The sequence below is a fragment of the Mirounga leonina genome, unplaced genomic scaffold (assembly GCF_011800145.1).
Source record: "Mirounga leonina isolate KUSES-001 unplaced genomic scaffold, KU_Mleo_1.0 Mir_101664, whole genome shotgun sequence".
Taxonomy (NCBI): Eukaryota; Metazoa; Chordata; class Mammalia; order Carnivora; family Phocidae; genus Mirounga; species Mirounga leonina.
In genome coordinates, this window is record NW_023270175.1 from 28,263,644 (window position 1) to 28,285,518 (window position 21,875).

The window sequence follows — 21,875 nt, forward strand, 5'->3', positions numbered from 1 at the left end:
GGACCTGAGCCGAAGGCAGTTGCTTCACCGACTGAGCCACCCAGGCGCCCCAATAAATATTTTTTTAAAGAGTTGTTTCTTTAAGATTTTATTTTTAAGTAATCTCTACATCCACCATGAGGCCCAAACTCATAACCCTGAGATCAAGAGTCACATGCTCTCCCAACTGAGCCAGCCAGGCGTCCCAAATACAGAATTTTTAAAATACAGACACACACACACATTCATATATACTCAGGACCTCTCAAGGCCTTATGGTAGAGGAAAGGAGACTGGCTAGGTGGCCATGGGTGAGAGTACTGCCTTTTATTGAAAGCGCTATTATAAGAATTATGATCATCATGAGCATTATTATGACATTGCGCTAAGTACTTTACATACATTAGGTTCTATTTTAATACTCATTTCACAACTAGAGAAACTGACTGTGGTAGGCAGAATAATGATTCCCCAAAGATGTCTACATCTTAATCCCTGGAACTTATAAATATGTTACTTTATAAGGCAAAAGGGACGTTGTAAATATGATTAAGGATCTTGAGATGGGGAGATAATCCTGGATTATTGGGGTGGGAACAATGTAATCACAAGGATCCTTATTAAACAAAGAGGGAGGCAGGAGAGTCAGAGAAGATGTGACACCAGAAGCAGCGGTCAGTGATGAGGATCATGAGCCAAGGAATATGGGCAGCCTCTAGAAGCTGGAAAAGTCCAGAAAATACGGATTCTCCTCTAGAGCTTCCAGAAGGAACACTGCCCTGCTAATAACACCTTTCTTTTAGCCCAGTGAGACTCATTTTGGACTTCTGATCCCAGAACTGTTAACAGAATATATCTGTGTTGCTACTTTGTAGCTTGGGAGTGGCAGAATGAAGAACCCAGATTCATCTGACTGCAGAGCCAGACTCTTAAACAAGCTATGATTGAAAAATAAAAAGAAGATGAATTTTTTCATTTTAGCTTTCCTTCCTCTGGAGAAACTCCTAATGGACAGAAAAAGTAGCAACAGGAGGAATTTGGAGAAGCATAGCAAAGATGGTATAAGGATCAGGTTCAAGGTCGAGAGTCTAAACCTGAAACCTACAGCAAAGGTGACAAACATGAATGCCTACCATGTGTTAGGGGGACCACGTAAACATGTGAAGTAGGCAGGGCTTAATCAAAAGACAGCCTGAATGAGGTAGAAAATGACAACTCACACTCTCCCTAGATGATGAGAAGTAACAGGAAATGGTGGAGGTTCTGGTGAACTGAAAAGCTCTGGGGCTTGGCGGAGGGAAGGCACTCACTAGTCAGTTTCAGCTAAATGTAAGACAGAAAGTGGGCTTTGCCAAGTCATTGATTTCTCAAAAGAAGCCAGAAATCCAGATTCGCGTGAAACTTCAGGATTTTTAAAGATGGTGAACAAGTTCAACGTTTGTTAAAACAAACCCAACACATGTGCTCGCTTCGGCAGCACATATACTAAAACAAACCAGACACATCCTTGTATTTAGACACATTTGTCTAAACAAAATACATCTTTGGACTACCAATTTGCAACCTCTGAACTAAAGTTTCGAGTATCTGAACATGGGCCAGTATCGATAATATGTACTCCTCTGTGATCGCTGGCTAGGAGAATCCTGAGGGGACAGAGCACTTGAGAAATTTTAACGTGAAAGGCCATAGGGATTTAAGATCGGGTTGCATGTATTCGAGTGTGAGCATACACATAGGTATAGAGAGTGCTTTTTTTCTATATGCAGATATTTGTCTAAAAGTTTCAAGATAATCCATTTTAAAACTAGCGTTTAAATGAACAAACAGCCTACCACCTCCCATAAGGCGTATCCAATGCACCTATCTGACAGCAAAGACCACGCAAGACCATTGAGCTTTTCCATTTCAGTTTGGGGATACTGTATTTCTAAATTCTTTGGTATGCTGCTTTAAGAATCTCTAATCTGTATGGTTATATAAACATGAAAAAGCACTATTTCTATTTTTTCCACAAACTCTACATTTTAAAACTATAAATCGTTTTTGAGAACCTGTCAAAAAAGCAAAGGGATGTGGGCAAAGGTCAGCCTTATTTTGTTTTTATTTTCATAAAAAGAAAAAAGACAGCATGAGAGAGGAAACAGTACTGCTTTTAAAAAGCTTCTTGCAGGCTTTTTTTTTTTTTTTGGAGTTTCAACATGTGACTGCTTAAAGGCACCTCAGTAAAATGAATATGCTGCCCACCTTCACAGGGCTCAGAGCCATTTCTCTAGTCACTGTGCACAGCCCCTCCCCCAGCCCTCCCCCAGCCCTCCCCAGCCCTCCCCAGCCCTCCCCCAGCCCTTCCCAGCCCTCAGTAGCAGCTCTTACTGGTTCTTCAAGTTAATGGGCACAGAATTAGCTAGCTCTCACCTTTCCCACCTAGAGAAAGTTTACTCCCTTCTCAAGCCTACCCTCAAATTCTCCAGTTACATGGCCCTTACAGCGGTAAGGACACCAATAACAACAAAAGGCATAAACTTGATGCATCATTTCACTACTAAAGTCTGGAAATTAACCTCATTTAAATCCTTTGTGCGGTATCTAAGAGAGGCAGTTCATACACCCTATACACACTTGTCAGTTACTCTAGTTATTTCTTTGAAAATGTTTTATACATCATGAAAGTTTGGTTCCTTTACTATAAAACAACTTCTGTTCCCACAGACTTTTTTTTGATCTTCAGGGCAAGGGAATGCAGTAATAATCAGAGGAACCCTTGATTGATAGCCTAGGACCCATGTCCCAGGCTTGGTACGTATACTATCCTATGCAGCGTTGGTAACACTGCAGTGAAGTAGGTAGTGTGGCCTTTCTACACATGAGCTAACTGAAGCACGGAGTGGGGCAGGGACGCATCCAACATTGCAGCTGGTGAGCGGCGGCACTTGGGCCTTTGTGAATCCTAAGGGTAAGCTCTTTCCAAGACATGTAACACTTCCCGGGACGTGTACTTAACAACGCATAGACTGAACGCACACTCAGACTTGCTGCCTAGCATTGTAAGAACGACTTGACCTTAACATCTACAAAATGGGACAAATGTTAACAGTCACAACAAATTGTTGGACAGAGTTTAGCATCATGGAGCCCACTAAATAGAGACTATTATAATCCAATATCAAAACAGAATATAATGTTGAGGTGTGGGCATGTGATTGACCTTGATAAGGTCCAAACTATCTCTTCAGAATACCCTGGGAGAAATCTCATGACCTCAAACTATAAGAAAAGAATTTCCAACGTCATGAACTACTTATACACTCTTCTCCCATACCCCACCCTTAAAGAGTACAGAAAGTATGAGTTACTCCACAGACCTCCAAACAACTTGCCATGTAACCTCAGGGGCAGAAGAGTCCTGGGCGATACTCCTTCCTTGAGGTTTGCCCTTCTTTTCTGTTCTCATCCCCTCCCTCTCGATGGCCACTGTCTTTGCAATTTCCACCGAGTAACCCGTTTAAGCCCCTCTTTGGACTTTAAATCCACTGTCCCATCTTTTCAGGTGCTACCTATCTCAGCCTCCAAAATTGGCCCAACTCCAGAAATCCCGCAAGGTCAAACCACTGTGTCACCAGTGAGTTTCAGATTTTTCACTCTGGTCAAGCCTACCCATGTAAACAGAACAAATGTATCTTCCACTATAGTTCTGGACTTTGAACTTACTCCAATAAATTTCAGTTCAAGACATGTATTCGTAGGGGCCACTTAAAGTAATTCATTGAAGAGAAAAATGGAGGACAGAAACAAAGAAAAGTAAGAGAAACATACGCTCTTGTTTAAGGTCCAAACAAATGTCATCTTCATGGAGCCTTCCTCAGCACCTAGAAGTTCTTTCACGATAGTTATTTATGAACGTGTCCTACCTTCTCTAACTAGACTGGAGCCCTTTCACCTCAGTAGCCATGCCACGGTCACCTTTGTAACCTACATTGTGTGTAGACTAGATAGGTCTATTCAATGAGTACCCGTGTGCTGTATTTGTGTGTATATTAACATATGTTCATATAGATGTTTTCTCAGTGCCAAACCTAGATTCATCTATGCATATAAAGGAATCTAGGTTTGGCACATACACAGGCATTTCCTGTGAGTTAGAAATTTTGTTAAAAGTCTGAAACTATTTATTCCCATAGTACAAAATCACGTGTAGAGCTGAAGATACAATTTCGTCAAAAGAAAAAGGATTCCGATCCTAAACTGCAATTTTTAAAATATCATTCTGTCCTAAAAGCTTTTTCAGAAAATAAATCATTCACTCACCCAATGATGTTAACACTCATCCAACACCAATAAAACTCTTACTGGTTTAGTTCCCTTATCTTACTTTTGATTCCAAATGTCATTTTTTTCCGAAGGCTGATTTTTACTTTCTTATGTTTTTGAGTGTTGTCTCGATTTTTTAAACAAGCAAGTATTGTATTTTGAATCATAACATCAAAATGTTGTTTTCAAAGAAAAAGAGTGGCATTTAAAAGACGACCAGTTATTAAATTAGCAGTGTTCTTTCACATTTCCCCAAAATACATCTAAATATCACTTTAGAAACTTGCTGGGAATCTAGTATTCAAGTGAAACAATGAAGGGAAAATTTTAATTAGAAAAGTGTTTGAAACCTATCTGACAGGAGAGATTTCTAAATTCTAGTCTATAATGAAAAGCGAGTCACTTTTTTCTCTTAAAAAAAAAAAAAGAGTTGTCAACAGGCTAGAATTCTGCATCTTTAAAGTTTGAATTTGGAGAACAGAGGAAATCTGAAAGATTTCAAATCATTAGACTTAAAATTTTTCACTTGAACAGTAAGTAACACCCAGGAAGGGCTGCCTTTTCAGATGCTAATGAAGTCGGCTCCAGACCTTTCCATGATATCACACTCTACTTGACCATGGTGAAAGAAAGGATGAATCCTTTTGTTAGATATTATTTTCACTAGTGATTTAAAGCTACCCTGCCCAACAATTCAAAACTGTTCATATGGTCTTAAACAAATAACATGACTAATGAGGTTTTCTCATCAACTTGATCACATTTAGATTTTGAAATCACATTCAACCTCCTGGACTCCTTTCCATTTCCCTGTCAATATCTCAGTAATCACATCAATGCAATTCATACAAATACACATTTCCATTCTCTCTATCTGTCCTTAAAAGCCCCATTCAGCATCAGTTTGTGCTCTAACACCATGCTGCAGCATCCCTGCACTTGAACTTGGGAATACAGGCTTTCCAGGACTGCAGGCAGAGCCCTTACCGCATTCCTTCTGAACCTCATCTTGCCTCTCGGGGGAGTTGCTTCTGCCATCTCGCCTATATACAAGAACACTCTTCTTTTCCAACTGTCAATGCAACATTGATGAAATATGAGCTGCTTCTGGGGTAGTATTTAAAAGCGGCAGCCAAAAATCTCTATCAAACAAAGCTACGGTAGCTGCTTCCATTACCACCGCGGCAGCACTGCAAAAACCCCACTATCCCTGATTAGTCAGCTGACAGAGCCTTCCCGGCTGCTCATTGTAATTCAGAGTTGACACATTCCCCCAATTACTTAGCCAGATTGAGCCACATGGATTAGCTGGTGCCGGACTGCTCTAGGAGATCAGGCATGTCCTAAGAGTGGAGGAAGGAAGAAAAAAAAAAAAACAAAAAAAAACACGACTCTCCTCCTAGGGGCTTGCTGGGACTGGCTTTCTCCTCTGCGCAGTTTGATTTTTAAGGTGGAATGCTAAGAATCTTTGTGAAGGTAGTATTAACTGATACCTTTATTCTTGTCCTACCCGGATCAGTAACTTAAAATTCACTTCAGGATTTGGTGTTGTTTTTTTTTTTAATTATTAAATTCTATTCAGAGTTTAAGCCTTGTGAAAGGTCAACGGTTTATGAAATTTTGATAATAATCCAGGAAGAACACACAAACTTTCTAATATGGCTAGGATTCTCTCCCAAATTGACATTTCCCCACACTGTAGAACTAAAAAAAAAAAAAAAACTTGTTTCCCAGGGCACCTGGATGGCTCAGTCTGTTGAGCAACAGTCTCTTGGTTTCAGCTCAGGTCATGTTCTCAGGGTCCTGGGACTGAGCCCCACCTGGGCTCAGGCTCAGTGCGGAGTCGGCTTGGGATGCTTTTGCTCTTCCTCTCCTTCCTCCTCAGCCCCTCCCCCAGTTCATGCTTGCTCTCTCTCTCTAAAATAAATAAATAAAAGCTCTTTAAAAAAATCTTGTTTCCCTATCATTAATTATGAAGTATAACCTAACTGCATAGTTTATTTTGGAATTTACAAATTAAGGTCTTCAAATTGAGCTGTATAATTATTTCAAAGATACTTGTTTAAAGTAATATACCAAAGATAGTTACATCTATCTATACAGTGGCAATTTTCACCAGAAATCTTTTCTGAATGTAACTTTTGCTCTTGAAATCAGCTTGCATTCATTATTTATCTTTAATGCAAACAGTGCCCAGTGGCTAGTCATGGTTGGGATGTAATTAATGTGCTCTTGAGTATGGGTATAGAAACTATACCACAAGTAGAAACATTTAACATGTTAAAAAGAAACAATGCTTAATCTATAGCCGATTACATGTCATCATCACTGGTGCCCCCAATCTTGCCTAGCACCATCAATTTGGCAGTTAAGAGAATGAAGGGACCCTGAGTGCCAAGCTCCATGCTGAATATGGTTCATACTTCCCCACTGAAAGACCATCCCTAGGGAAACAGAAAGGGGAGCTTCACCTCTCAAGAAATAAATCATTATTGCTCTGTTGACCCTCAACCAACAGAATCAAGACCAAATCTTATATTTCTCTTTTAGGAAAAAAAACAAGACTTGTTCCAAGTGGCCTATTTGATTAATAAAAATAAAACCTTAACAAGAAACTAATGCCATGTGCCAAACGGTCACTCAGTGAAATTTAATTTAATCAGGCAGATAGTTTTGGCCAAAAGAAAAAAGCTGGGCTGCATTTAAAAAAAAAGTTTTATTATTAAGAAAGTGTTTTATTTAGTATAAAAGAATCATGAACTGAAATCTCAACAAGCCCAAGGACGGATCTTAAAAGGCCAGAGCAAGGTAAATAAATAGCTTTTACTTAACTTTGACCCATTGACAGGGCTCAACAGTATATGCTGGGCAGATTTACTCTCTCCAAAGGAATTTTACTTTTTTATAAAAAAAAAAAACACTGAATGTATTTGTCTATCCACAAGTCATTTGGAAAATGATAAAAAGCAGCAGGTGGAAAGAGCACCCATTGAAGTTCATGAAAATTCAATTCTTGCTCCGCCTCTTTTTGTTCCTTAGCTATTTGACCTTGGATTTATCACAAAACCTTCCCCTAAGTGTGTATACTAATGTAGTTCTCTCATCTATGGGACAATTATAATAATACCCGCCTGCAAAGCAAAAATATATTACATGAAGTCAAGGTTTTGCTATTTTATTTTAGTAACTTGTGTGAATTTCGTGTTAACTCTTCTCTCCATTGCTTATCATTACACACTTCTGTTAAAGAAATAAACAAAAAAACCACTTTGATTTGCTAAAGATGAAGAATAAGCGAGCTGGGTATGAAAATAATGATCTCATCCATTTTACCATGTGAGCGCCAGTATATTTCTTATGCTCATTAGCTAGGTTAGTGTAGCAAAAAGAACACTTGGCTCAGAAGTCCAACAACTTAGATTTTTGGCTTGCCTTCACAACCAAATCAGCTTCCTCTGGTGAGAGTGGCCTCCCGTGTCAGTCAGGAGACAAAGAATTTCTGATGACTGATGATGTTGGGCTCTCAAAGAAAAAAAAAACATATTGATTCCCAGCTACTCTGGTCTGATAGAGGAAGTTAGCCACACGGTACTTCTGCAGACAGCCCCAGTCTTGCCAGCTCAGTAATCTACGGGCTCCTCACCTCCCTCCTCTTCTATGAAGAATGTCAGAGAACGCCGCTATAATCCAGCTGAGCCTAACACTGTGAAAGATCATCTTGGCTGGGGGCAGGACTGCAACTCTCGTATTTTTCTCTTAGGGAAACTGTTTCCTCTATCTGGGTCTTGGGAAGCTGGGGCCTAGATTCCGAAAGGGGAGATAAGTCATATTGCAGTTGAGTCACTTCCCTACTCTATCCCAGGGGGAGAAACGTCTAGAAAGACACACATCAAAATGTTAAGAGGTGTTTATATTTATGGATGGATGAATTACTGACTACTGTTTTAAACTTTCTTCTTTATACTTTTCCATATACAGTGAGTATACAACAGAGCTATTTCCATTAAAAAAAAAAAAAAAGCTCGCATAAAAACTCACCTCGCTCTGAAAGGCATAGGGAACCATGAGTCTCTTCTCACTCATAACTTGAACCACTAACTACTCATTCTTTCCCATTAGGTTTTATTTTGGATGAGTTGTCCTCTACCAGCCCTTCTTCCCACTTTCCCATCTCACCATCCCATCTTTTTTTTATTGTTTCCATCGTGTACTTTTATTGTCTTCATTGCCTAATACCAAAATATTCTGTACTCCCACAAACAGAAAGCATTATGTAAAACAAAAATAAAAAGTTACTGAAGAATGCGTTGGTGCTTACTGAGATTTTCTGGAGAGAAATTTTGAGAGAAGACCATGTATCCAATCTTCGATCAAGAATAATAGTAAACCGGGAGTCAGATCCATTTTGCCTGCAAGATAAGAGGAAATAATGTCTTTCTTAGTAACTATCCAAATTTGCTAGGTTGTGTCCTTAATTCTGACTATTTCATTTACATTTGATGTCTTAACTGAAGATAAATTTGGATTGGGAAAGCTATCACAAAGTGCTATGCTGGAAAACCAATTTAATTCCATGTTCTACTACTCAATATTTAAAATTTCTTTTTTGGCACTAACATCATTCTTTTAAATAGTCAAGTGATAGGATAATGCCGATAGGTCACTAAAATGAATTTGACATACTGCAATCTTGGGTATGAGACAACCTTATAGACAGCTGTCCTTTATGATATCAGATTTAACTTTTCATGGCAATCCATCAAGAACTAATGATCCATCCATTCATTTATTCACTCAGAAAAACACTATTAAATACAGGTTTCTATCTCGTCTGTGCCTTAAGAAGGCAGTTTTATGAATAATAAAACTTTTATTTGCCCTAAAAAGACCTAAAAGACTTTCAAGCTTTAAGGGATGCACTACAAATTCAGTTTTCTGTGATATGACTTTTGTTCATGAAACTCTGTATTTTTACCATTGTAGGTTTATGGCCTCTTAGTCTTCAGGGTTAATAAATGGAAAATGTTTCCTTTAAAAATTTTTGTTTTCAACCTGGGGGCGGCCTGGGTGGCTCAGTCGGTTAAGCATCTGCCTTTGGCTCAGGTCATGATCTTGGGGTCCTGGGATCAAGCCCCGTGTCAGGCTCCTTGCTCAGCAGGGAGCCTGCTTCTCCCTCTGCCTCTGCCCCTCCCCTCCGCTCATGTTCTCTCTCTCTCAAATAAATAAATAAATCTTAAAAAAAAAAATTAAATAGATAAGAATTTTATTTTCAACCTAAATAAAATCTTCAAGGAAGCTTTTGAAACTTACCTTTTAAAGCATTCTAGTCTCAAATGATTTCTAATATCAAGAAGTTCCTCCTAATAAATTCCAATATCACTTTTGAGTCCATTTAACATTTGGTCTTCATATTTTACCCTTGGAAGAATAGCTACCCTCACTCTGGGCTAGGAAGATTTCCTTTTACGCAAATCAAAGGTTTTACGTATGATCATCATTTTCAACCTACGTTTTTCTTCATGAAGACAAATATTTCTAGACTCCCAATTTTGTTTTCATAGATCCTCAGTATAATTTCTATAGCAACTTAGGTAGCTGTCGGCTTCCCCTTCTAAGTTTTATTTCTTATCTACTCTGAAGGTGAGTCTTATAATCACTTACAATAATAATAAGAGTCACTCTAAAAAGCCATTTTCCTGTTATACATTCAAATGGGTATCTAACATGTAACAAATTCAAAGAAATGTAATGAAATGCTATACCTTGCAACAGATGTCAAGTAAGTCAGCACTTTTGCTATCACTTCTTCTGGTATACATCTGAAATTACAATTTTCTGGAAAAGTAATGATCCAATCATTATCCTTTCCCCGGCCACCTAAAACCGTATTAAAAAAAAAAAATCAACCAAATTAACAATTCATGTGACAGCAATGCAAGAAAGAGGATTTGAGAGGGGCAGGTTTGGGCCAATGTAACTTTTATAAGGATGATGGCCTCCACATAAAACAAAATGGCACCATGCCCCTAAGTTTAAAAAAAAAAAAAGTAGCCAAGGGGCACCTGGGTGGTTCAGTCGGTAAAGCATCCGACTCTTGATCTCAGGGTCTTGAGTTCAAGTACCACAATGGGCGTGGAGCCTACTTAAAAAAAGAAGAAAAAAAGTAGCCGAGTAGTTTCTAAATGAAAACAGAATGTAATAAAGAAAAAAGAGAGAGAGAGAAGGCAAAATGAGTGATTATAGTCAGAAGAAATTTTAATGGAATACATATAATAAATATAATTAAAAACACAGCTGAACCTCATCTTGGACAACCAAGGATATTGGGAAATAACGGTTTCTATACCAATGCACGGGCCTCAATCCAAACTGGGCAACTTGATATAATCAACCACTTACAGCTATGGTGAGCCTGAAAGAATACAGGATGTAAACTGCAGGAAATAAGTGCTGTTCTAATGGATTTGTCGAAGAAACAACATAAGCAGTAACAGCAACAATGGTTTAGGACTCTTACTAATGCAAAAAAACAAAGACCATGAATTCTCTGTGGGTTAAAATTCAGTGTGCACCCTACTCTAGAGCCCTCTACACAGCTTGGAGGATAAGGAACATTGAGAATGAAAGCCACCTAAGTACAAGGATGAGCCTCATACATGTTCAAGGTCCCACCCTACAACAGCTGGCCCAACAACTGGGCACAGAGTAGGTGCTCCATAAATATTTAGTGCTAAATGGAAGTTGAACGATTATTTTAGGAGGAAAGTTACAGGGTGGTCTTTGAATTTAGCTTGCTAATAGAAATTTTTTGAGAAGTTTAATTGTAATTCTCATTTGGCTGAATTTAAGTGAATAAAGATGTAAGGCTATAAAAAAATTAAATGTGCGGGCGCCTGGGTGGCTCAGTTGGTTGGGCGACTGCCTTCAGCTCAGGTCATGATCCTGGAGTCCCGGGATCGAGTCCCGCATCGGGCTCCCTGCTCGGCAGGGAGTCTGCTTCTCCCTCTGACCTTCCTCCTTCTCATGCTCTCTGTCTCTCATTCTCTGTCTCTCAAATAAATAAATAAAATCTTAAAAAAAAAAAATTAAATGTGCAATAAAAATATGTCAATTGCAGGGCACCCGGCTGGCTCAGTTGGAAGAACATGTGACTCTTGATCTTAGGGTGGTGAGTTCAAGCCCCACGTTGGGTATAGAGATTACTAAAAAAAAAAAAAAAAAAAAAAAAAAAAAAAATATATATATATATATATATATATATAAAGAACTTTAAAAAATAAGATAATGGCAAAGGAGATAAAGTGGACTGATAGAAATACTTAACCCAAAATAAAGCAAAAATGGAGGGAAAAAAAAACCAAAGAACTAATGGGACAAATAGAAAACAAATAGTAAGATGGTAGATTTAAACCCAACCATATGAATAATCACAGTAAATGTAAATAATCCTGACATCCCAATTAAAAGTTGGAGATGATCAAATTGAATTGGAAAAAATCAAGACCCAACTATATACTGTCTACAAGAAACACACTTTAGTTTTTAACGTGATTTTATTTTTATTTTTTTAAGGAAGCTCTAAACTCAATGTGGGGCTTCAACGCAGAAACCCCAAATCAAGAGTTGCACGCTCTACCAAATGAGCCAGGCAGCCACCCGAGAAACACACGTTAAATATAAAGCACAAATGCATTAAAAGCAAAAGGATGGAAAAAGATATACCATACTAGTATTAGTCAAAAGGAAGCTGTCTAATTTTAGACAAAATAGATTTCAGAGTCAGGAATATTACTAGGTATTAAGAAAATCATTTGATAATCAAACCGTGGTAAATTCATCAGGAGAATATAACAATCCTAAATGCTTATGTACCTGATAACAGAGCTTCAAAATACATGAAACAAAAAAAATGATAGAAGTGCAAGGAGAAACAGTCAAATCCACACCTTCAGTCAAAAAATTTCACCACCAGGGCACCTGGGTGGCACAGTCAGTTAAGCATCTGACTCTTCGTTTCGGCTCAGGTCATGATCTCAGGGTCCTGGGATCAAGCCCTGAGTCAGGCTCTGCGCTCAGTGGGGAGTTGGCTTGAGATTCACTCGCTCTCTCTCCCTCTGCCCCTCCCCCTATTCATGTGTGTGCTCTCTAAAATAAATCTTTTTTTAATATATCTTTTTTTAAAAATTTAATAAAAATAAAAAAATAAAAAATAAATTTCACCACCCCTCTCTCAATAATTGATAGAACAAGTAGACAGGAAATCTGCAAGGGTACAGTACACCTGAGCAACAATCTTAACCAACATTTACCTAATTGACGTTTATAGAAGATTCCATCCAACAAAAGCAGAATATACATTCTTCCCTAGTGCACTTGGAAAAAAATCAAATTCATTCACTATCTTAATCTTTACCAAGGGAAACATGAGGGAGAGTCCCCATCCCCAAGTCATCTTTTTGAATCAAACTAGTTCAAAGTATTATATCAAATGATAAATCTTCTAGGCTTAGAGAGCAGGATGAAGATTATCATGGACAATGACAGCATCTACCCAAGAGTTTCAAAGGAACTCAAAGGAGAAACTGTACAACTCTAAACCAAGAGATACAGCAAATCATTAAACAAAGGGCCTCTATGGGTAGAGTATGGTAGGGTAGAGTATGGTATAGAACTAGTAATATGAGTAATATATAACAAGGGCACCTGGCTAGCTCAGTCGGTAGAGCATGTGACCCTTAATCTCGGGGTCATGAGCTCATTTATTTTACTTAAAATAAACACGTACAAAATAAATAATATGTGACATATAATTCAACATATATATGTATATATATAATATTTAATATAACAGACTTGCCAAGCAAGCTGGTAAGCACTCCAGTTAAAGACAGAACCAGCTAGCACTTAGGAAAGCTATATCTATCAAAGGAAAGAATGCTTATAAGTTCTTATAAGGGTAAATTATCATCAATCAGTCTATAAACTGTTATTACCACTGAGTGTTGCACTAGGTAGTAAATGTGTGAGAAAAGAACGAGAAGGGTTTATATTCTAAATTGGGAAGTTTTAATTATTTTTCCCACTGGAAACCCTTTCTTCAAAAGAACCAATATACTGAAGCATTTTGAAAACATCTACCAAAAGCAGATAAGGAAATTGTGGCAGAGGTCTGGGTGGGGGAACAAGCCTTGAGGGTCGTTGTGTATGGAACACAGTTGGGGATTTGGGGAAATCTCAAGAGTGACAGTATGTCACACATTTATAGCACTTATAAAATAAAACATAAAGCCACATTAATTAAGTCACCACTAATTCACAATTACCGTTAATTATAATCACTAAAGCAGAGGCCAGATGAAAGTGTCCAATTAGGATCATCTATAAAGTAAAGGCTTGTTTAGTAAACTGAGCATGCTGATATCACTTTGGGAGCAATAATTAAACTACTTAAAAGGAATAAGATCATTTCTTATACTCTCAACTCCTAAGAAGCATTCATTTTCATGCAGACAATGCAAACTCATAAATTTTTCATATCTGTTTAATATAATAATGTTTAATGGTATAGTTCAAATTAATACTTGAAAGTCATTTGCTTGTCTTTAAGCAAAACTTTCCCTAGATTTCTGAATGAGTCAAAAAGAGAGAGATGGTTTACCAGTTATATCTCTAAAAATAAGTAAGGCTATTGAGCTGCACTACTTAAAATAGCCAAAGGGTGGAAGCAGCCCAAGTATCCATCAATGGATGAATGGACAAATGAAATGCAGTACATACGTGCAATGGAATATTATTCAGTCTTAAAAAGGGAGGAAATTCTGACATATACTGACATACACAACTCGGATGGACCCTGAGGATATTATGCTAAGTAAAATAAGCCAGTTACAAAAAGACAAATCCTGTATGATTCCGTTTTATGTGGTACCTAGAACAGTCAAATACCCAGAGACTGAAAGTAGAATGGTAGTTGCCAGGGGCGACGGGGAGAAGGGAAAGGGGAGTTACTTTTCAGTGGGTACAGAGTTTCAGTTTTGCAAGATCAGGAGTTCTGGAGATGGATGGTGGGGATGGCTGCACAACAATGTGAATGTACTTAATGCCCACCAAACTGTACATTTAAAAATGGTTAAGATGGGCTCTCTCGGGCCCTCGCTTCCAAGATGACCAAGAAAAGGAGGCATAACGGTTGTGCCACAAAGGGCCTCAGCCACGGCAGCCTATTCACAGCACCAACTGCGCGCCCAAGGACAAGGCCACTGGGAAGTTCATTATTCGAGGGCGCCTGGGTGGCTAAGTCAGTTCAGCATCCGACTCTTGGATTCAGCCTGAGGCATAATCTCAGGCTCCTGGGATGGAGCCTCGCATCAGGCTCTGCGCTGGGAGGGGAGTCTGACTGCGGAGTCTCTCCCTCAGCCCCTCCCCAACTCATGCGCATGCGCATGCACGCACAGTCGCTCGCTGCTCTCAAATAAATTTTTTTTTTAAAGATTTTTATTTATTTATTTGCGAGAGAGAGAATGAGAGAGACAGAGAGCACATGAGAGGGGGGAGGGTCAGAGGGAGAAGCAGACTCCCTGCCGAGCAGGGAGCCCGATGCGGGACTCGATCCTGGGACTCCAGGATCATGACCTGAGCCGAAGGCAGCCGCTTAACCGACTGAGCCACCCAGGCGCCCTAAAATAAATAAAATCTTTAAAAAAAAAAAAAAGGTTTGTTACTGGGACCACAGTAAAGACCGCCTCTGTCAGGGGCTTAAAAGCGAATGGCTTCCAGGCGTATGTGCGTCCCAAGCTGTGAGACTACATTACTGCGTGAACGGCGCCATTAACGGCAACGTAGTCCAGGATGGCTCTCCTGAAGCACGGAAGGACCCAACACCCCCACCCCGATTTTATTTTTTTATTATTTTTAACGATTTTATTTATTTGAGAGAGAGTGAGCAAGCATGAGAGAGAGAGAGAGAGAGAGATCATGAGCAGGGGGGAGGGGAGCAGACTCCCCACTCCACTAAGCAGGGAGCCGGATGCGGGACTCGATCCCAGGACCCCAGGATCATGACCTGAGCCGAAGGCGGACGCTTCACCGACTAAGCCACTCCGATTTACACCCGCGGGTGCTACCCCACCACCTCCACCGAAGCTCGGGTAAGGAATTAAGTCCTTAAGGACTGAAGAATAACTGTTCTCTGGAAAAAAAATAAAGTGGATATCATACTTTAAAAAATGGTTAAGATTGGGGGACCTGGGTGGCTCAGTCATTAAGTGTCTGCCTTCAGCTCAGGTCATGATCCCAGAGTCCTGGGATCGAGCCCCGCATCGGGCTCCCCGCTCAGCGGGGAGCCTGCTTCTCCCTCTCCTTCTGCTGCTCCCCCTGCTTGTGCTCTCTCGCTCTCTCTCTGTCAAATAAATAAAAACAAAATCTTTAAAAAAAAATGGTTAAGATGGTCAATTTTATGAGTATTTTACCATAATTTTTTAAAAATTATATATAGGGCGCCTGGGTGGCTCAGTTGGTTAAGCGACTGCCTTCGGCTCAGGTCATGATCCTGGAGTCCCGGGATCGAGTCCCGCATCGGGCTCCCTGCTCCTTGGGAGCCTGCTTCTCCCTCTGACCCTCCTCCCTCTCATGCTCTCTGTCTCTCATTCTCGCTCTCGCAAATAAATAAAATCTAAAAAAAATAAATAAAAAAAATAAAAAAATAAAAATTATATATAAAATACACATAAATATACCAGTGCGCATATATATATATATATGAAAAGTAAACTTACTTTATCATGTGTAAATGAAACCCTAAAAAAACTCAGTATGTGCTCTTAATTAGGGTGACTTGACAGCATTTGCAAGAAACACTTAAATAATCAGAGCTATGGTGGAGGAGAAAATCTCCAAGAAGTCACATCAGTTGCCACCCTCTCTCTCAGTCTGCACCCACCCAGATGAACTCTACTTGCACCTATCATGGATTTCCAAAGGTGTGCCTGGAAGTCAAATGTACGAGGGTGGTAAGATTGTTTTCATCACATATCTAAACACACTTAAAACCTCCATCCTCTAAATGTCTATTTGTTTAGCAACTACGTGCACAATGCATAAATGTTTATCAAAATAGTGCTTCTCAGCATGCGACTCTTGATCTCAGGGTCTTCAGTTCAAGCCCTACATTGTGTGTAGAGATTACTTAAATAAATAAAAACTTAAAAAAAATAAAATAGTGCTTCTCAATCTCTGTGTGTGTGCACATGCACACATGCGCACGCATGTGTGTATGGCTACTTATTATATAAAGACCACACTCATTTTGCTAAGAGGTTCATACATTTATATGGTCTAAATATATGAAAAGTCTGCTTACCAGACAAGAAGGCGATATCTTGCATTAAGAAATGACTGATGTCCTTTGCACGGAGAAGCAGCTCAGTTTCTATGACAAACGAGAAACGGAGAAAGATGACACGAACGTTAGAGCACAGCTGGAAGCATCCACATGATTTCTCATTATGCTGAAAGGAACCCTGGGGAACCCGCAGACACACTGCTGATCTCCTCTCTCCTCCTCCCAGCTACATGGCAAGCAAATCACACCCTTGAAAATATCACTGGGTAAGTAGGACCAGTGTCCTAGTTCTCAGAATCTGTACCTAGGACATAAACTACTCTCACTCACCAGAAAGCCAGGGGCAAAGGTCCCAACTCCACAGGACATCCAGATTTATTTAAAGGGTAGATTGTCACATAGACACACGGTGGCAGACTGTCTTCTACTTCTGAGAATGCCTTTCATTCTGCAAAGTTTATTAGCAATTACAAAGCACTTCTCGGACCTTTTTTCTTATTGGATCCTTAAAATAACCCTGAAGAAGGTGTTCTTATTCCATCTTGGAAGTCAGGAAAAGCGTCAGAGAGAGTACAGTGGAGTGGTCAAGCGTGTTGCTTCAGGGCCAGACAAGCACAGGTTCAAATCTCAGCCTGTTGCATTTACTGGCCGTAGAAACATGTCCTTACCCTATAAACTGGGCAAGACAATAACATCTACCTCACAGGGTGCTGTGCCAAGTAGCTGCAAAGGAACTGGCATAGTAGTTGGTGTTCTGTCAACGGTAACCTATGAACTTGTCTTTGAGTATCATGGGTAGGACAACATCCACGCTTTGCTCAATATGTTTTAGTTGCCCCAGATCTCAAGGGCTAATTTGTAATGTTCCATTCCAGGGCACTCTCCAGGGGCCAAAAATCAAAGTCTACTACCTGCCTCTGGTCCATGAGCAAGGATAACTTTTTAAAGAAAACGGGTCATCAAACAAGGCTATTTTGGATGGTTGGTTTTAATGCCTGTGGTTCCACATCTCTGATAGAAGCCATATTTTCCACTGCTCTCTGATACAAAGGGCCTTCAAAGGCCTGGTATCGGGTGGGGTCAGGCTGATGACACATTACCCTCCTTAGTGCTCCTCAAATCGTACCACATGGATGCGGTTTACCAGAAGTAATCCTGCTCAAGGGCATTAGAAAAACAAGTTCCCCGTGAGTCCACAGTCTACAGAGGAATGGGTATCTGTTGCAGAATGATCCTCCCCTCACCTAAATACTCCTGATTTGAAAGGTAAAAAAAAAATTACGTGACATATTTATCTTCCTAAGACACAGACCATTAAAAATCTGCAATTTGTCAGGACATAAAAATCAATTCCTAAAACTGCCTTGTAATTACGAAAACAAGTAGACTCCTGATATGTCCCAGGCCAAGGCGCGTGCATTCACATTTCTGAGCCTCTACATCCAGACTGCTGAACAGTTATTCTTTTTTAACGCTGTAGGTCGCCTCGGCTAAAAGAATGTCTTTGTGGCAGCCGCACATGTGGGTCCCACGCTGACATGCTTACGTATGGCGACGTGGAGAAGGGGTGAGAATGGGGAAAACGCAGAGGACTAGAAGTCTCTGCCCTTAGAGGCCTGCAAAAGTGGCAATGCTCCACGGGTGTCGTACTATTCCAATGACACGGCATTAGACATTAAAACATTCCTATATAATAAGACCAAAATTTCTCCCCCATCCTGATCAGTAGGAAGATCTCTCGAGAGAAATCGATGAATTTTATGTCAGATGACGCCTCTGGAAGTACTAACATCTGCAACTTGACTCCTCCCATTACCACTCAGGCTCGTGCACAACTCCAGAAACCGCGTCCACCTACTGTACAATTCTTTAATCCAGTCATGTAATAAGAAACACCAGGGCATAAAATAAAAGGCCAAGGGCTGAGAATGGAAAGACCTGGGCCTAGTGCTGGCTCAGCCACCGAGCAGCTCCGTGATCCTGAGCAAGTCACGCCCCACCACTTGCCCCACTGGCCCCCATCTCAGAAGTGAGGGCACTACAACAAATGCTTTCTCGGGCCCCTCACGTTCTAGGAGATTCAAGAGCAGGCAAAATCCAGAGTTACAAGGAAAACATACTGATGTTTCTGTAGTAAAATGTCTCCCATGACTGGGCCAAAACAAGTCACATTTCCATACTAATGGAAAAGGATGAGATAATGGTTGAAAGAGAAGATGTCACTACTTTAAGAAATAATCAAGTTCTGGATGGGAAATGGACTGAAGAGAGAGGAGACAGCAGAGGAAAGGAGACAGAAGACACAAGGTTATCAGTGAGTAGTCGCAAACACAAGGTGAGATGGTTGCTGGGAACAGAGAGAGAGACAAGGGACTCGGGACAAAGCTGACACTGAGTTACAGCCAGCTTCATAACTGACCCTCTTGAATTTCCACACACACTTCCTCCTGAAATATAAAAGTGAGAAGAAATATGATTTATAACGTTCCTTTAGCTGAGCCTTTAAACTCTTTTCATCTGGGCCTGAGAAATAAATAGCCTAGGTCACCAAAGCTGGATCAAGTTTCCTTTACAGCATGTTCCCAGTTGGCCAGATTCACATTTGACAGGGGCTTGTCAGGCTGGCCCATGTGGAAAGCTCAATTACACACAAATCAAAGGCATGCATTCTTATTTTGGACTAGTTGCTCAACCAAAAAAAGAGCTGAGTGGGAAGCCAAAAAAAGGGCACTAACTCCATAGGTAATCTGACAAACAGCCTAAAACCCCCCCTATGGAGGAGTTCTGCAGCAGAGGTGAAGAACAGTTGAGCACGATCAAGTACAAACTGCAGACAAAAGACAAGAAAAGTGCTTGCCGACTCATTCAATCTACACATAGGATTAGGAAGCAAGAGAGACAAGCTTTTACTGCCTTGACCATAAATCACAAACTCATCAGTAATATTTCTTTTTTTTAAGATTTATTTATTTTAGAGACAGAGCGAAGGAGAAAGCACAAGTGGGGGAGGGGCAAAAGGAGAGGGGAAGAGAGAATCCCAAGCAGACTCCCTGCTGAGCGCAGAACCCGATGCAGGGCTCAATCTCACAACCCAAGTGAAACCAAGAGTCAGACGTTCCACTCACTGAGCCACCCAGGCATCCCTAATATTACTTTTTTTTTTAACTAATATTTCTTTTATAGAACATAGTTGTACAGGAGCACCTGGCTGGCTCAGTCAGTGGAGCATGGGACTCTTGGTCTCGGGTCATGAGTTTGAGTCCCATGTTGGGTGTAGAGATTAAAAAAGAAAAAAGGATTGGGGCACCTGGGTGGTGCAGTCAGTTAGGTGTTTGACTCTTGGTTTCAGCTTGGGTCCTAATCTCAGTGTTGTGAGATCGGGCCCTGCACTGGGCTCACACTCAGCACGGAATCTGCTTGAGATTCTCTCTCCCTCTTTCCTTCTGTCCCTCCTGCTCGGGGTCTCTCTCTCTCTCAAATACATTAATAAATCTTAAAAAAAAAAAAAAAGGATTTGTACAAATGAGGAGACAAGTTCAGAATTCAAATATGAAGAATTTAAAAGTCCTAAAAGGTATGGAAATAAATAATATATTTTAGATTAATGGTTCACAGAGGAGGCAGGTATACCCATCCAATTAGTTGATTCATTTTGGTTGTGTCACTTGCAGAGATGGAGAACACTTGTCACCTTGATACAAGGTGCCCTTCATAGTTTTTAAAGATTGATTTTGTATTCATTCACTTTTTTAAACAAACATTTATTGAGTACCTACTCTATGTTAGATACTGTTGAGTTTGGATAGTACAGGTTCCTGATCAAATACGTTTGTGAAATACTGAGTATTAAGCACACTGCAACACTTCCCAGCACATACACATACACACAATGCAACTCCTTGGGCTATGTATGCAGTATGCATACCTATTTGATATACTCTTTTGGTTTATTGGTTGGTTAATTAGGTAGTTGGTTCATTGGTTGGTTGGTTTTTCCCCTCAGAGAGAGAGAGAAAAGACAAAGCAACAGAGAGAGAGAGCTATCGAGACTCCATGTAAAGAAGCATTTTGTTCTAAAAGTCAGATCTATTTGTAGATGAAATGACTGCCATGGTAGGTACAGAAAGCAGCCCTTCCCTATCACAAATAGTGTTTGAACAAAGCCCAAGCTGCTTTGTAGTAAGGAGGCTAGCGAAGACAATCAAGTGTGTAGTTGGGTTAGAATAAATGATCTTTCATGTCCTACTTCTTCAAAAGTCTATGCCTCCATGATAGTATCACCTTTCCAAGGAATTTAAATTCTACTGAGTTTATCAACTCCTATAAGGAAAATGATAGTTTAGAAAGTTAAGTAAAGGGCGCCTGGCTGGCTCAGTTGGTTAAGCGACTGCCTTCGGCTCAGGTCATGATCCTGGAGTCCCGGGATCGAGTCCCGCATCGGGCTCCCTGCTCGGCAGGGAGTCTGCTTCTCCCTCTGACCCTCCTCCCTCTCATGTGCTCTCTCTCTCTCTCATTCTCTCTGTCTCAAATAAATAATAAAATAAAAAAATCTTTAAAAAAAAAAAAAAACCTGTCCATTCAGCATGATGTCAACTATGTACATATTTAACAAAATCTGTAAAGAAATATACTTCAGTATTAATAGGGTTTTTCCTCTGGGCCATAAAATTCATTTGGGGGCCATATTTTCCACTTTTCTTTTGCAATGATCAAGTTCACTTTTTTAAGACTATTTTTTAGGGGCACCTGAGTGGCTCCATTGGTTAAGCATCTGCCTTCGGCTCAGGTCATGATTCCTGAGGAGTCCCAGGATCTAGCCCCGCATGGAGCCCTACATCCCCGTATAGGGGTCCTTGCTCAGCAGGGAGCCTGCTTCTCCCCCTCCTTCTGCTCCTCCCCCTGCTATGCTCTCTCTCTCTCTCACTTGCTCACTCTCTCAAATAAATAAAATCTTTTTTAAAAAAAGACTATATTTTTGGAGCAGTTTTAGGTTTACAGGAAAATTGAGGGGAGAATACAGAGAGTTGCCATATACCCCTTACCCCTACATATGCACAGTCTTTGCCATTGTCAACATCCCCCACCAGAGTGGTACATGTCACAATTGAGGAAACTAAACTGACACATCATTATCAATTGATTTTTGACAAGGACAAGACAATTCAATGAGAAAAGAACAGTCTTTTCAACAAATGGGGATGGAACAACAGGATATCCACATTCAAAAGAATGAAGTTGGGGGAAGAAA

The 21,875-nt window shown here is 40.2% G+C and overlaps 1 protein-coding gene across 1 annotated transcript in view; it reads right to left on the bottom strand.

The window, feature by feature from the left end:
- MCF2 (MCF.2 cell line derived transforming sequence) overlaps positions 1-16,948 on the bottom strand; it is a 67,793-nt gene extending 50,845 nt beyond the window's left edge. The window contains exons 1-3 of the mRNA XM_035005846.1: positions 16,646-16,948; positions 10,050-10,164; positions 8,606-8,696 (exon numbers count right to left, since the gene is read on the bottom strand). Of these exons, the coding sequence (XP_034861737.1) occupies positions 8,606-8,696; positions 10,050-10,164; positions 16,646-16,670 (231 nt within the window). The 5' untranslated portion in view covers positions 16,671-16,948. The remainder of the gene's footprint in view (positions 1-8,605; positions 8,697-10,049; positions 10,165-16,645) is intronic.
- Positions 16,949-21,875: the final 4,927 nt, after the last annotated feature.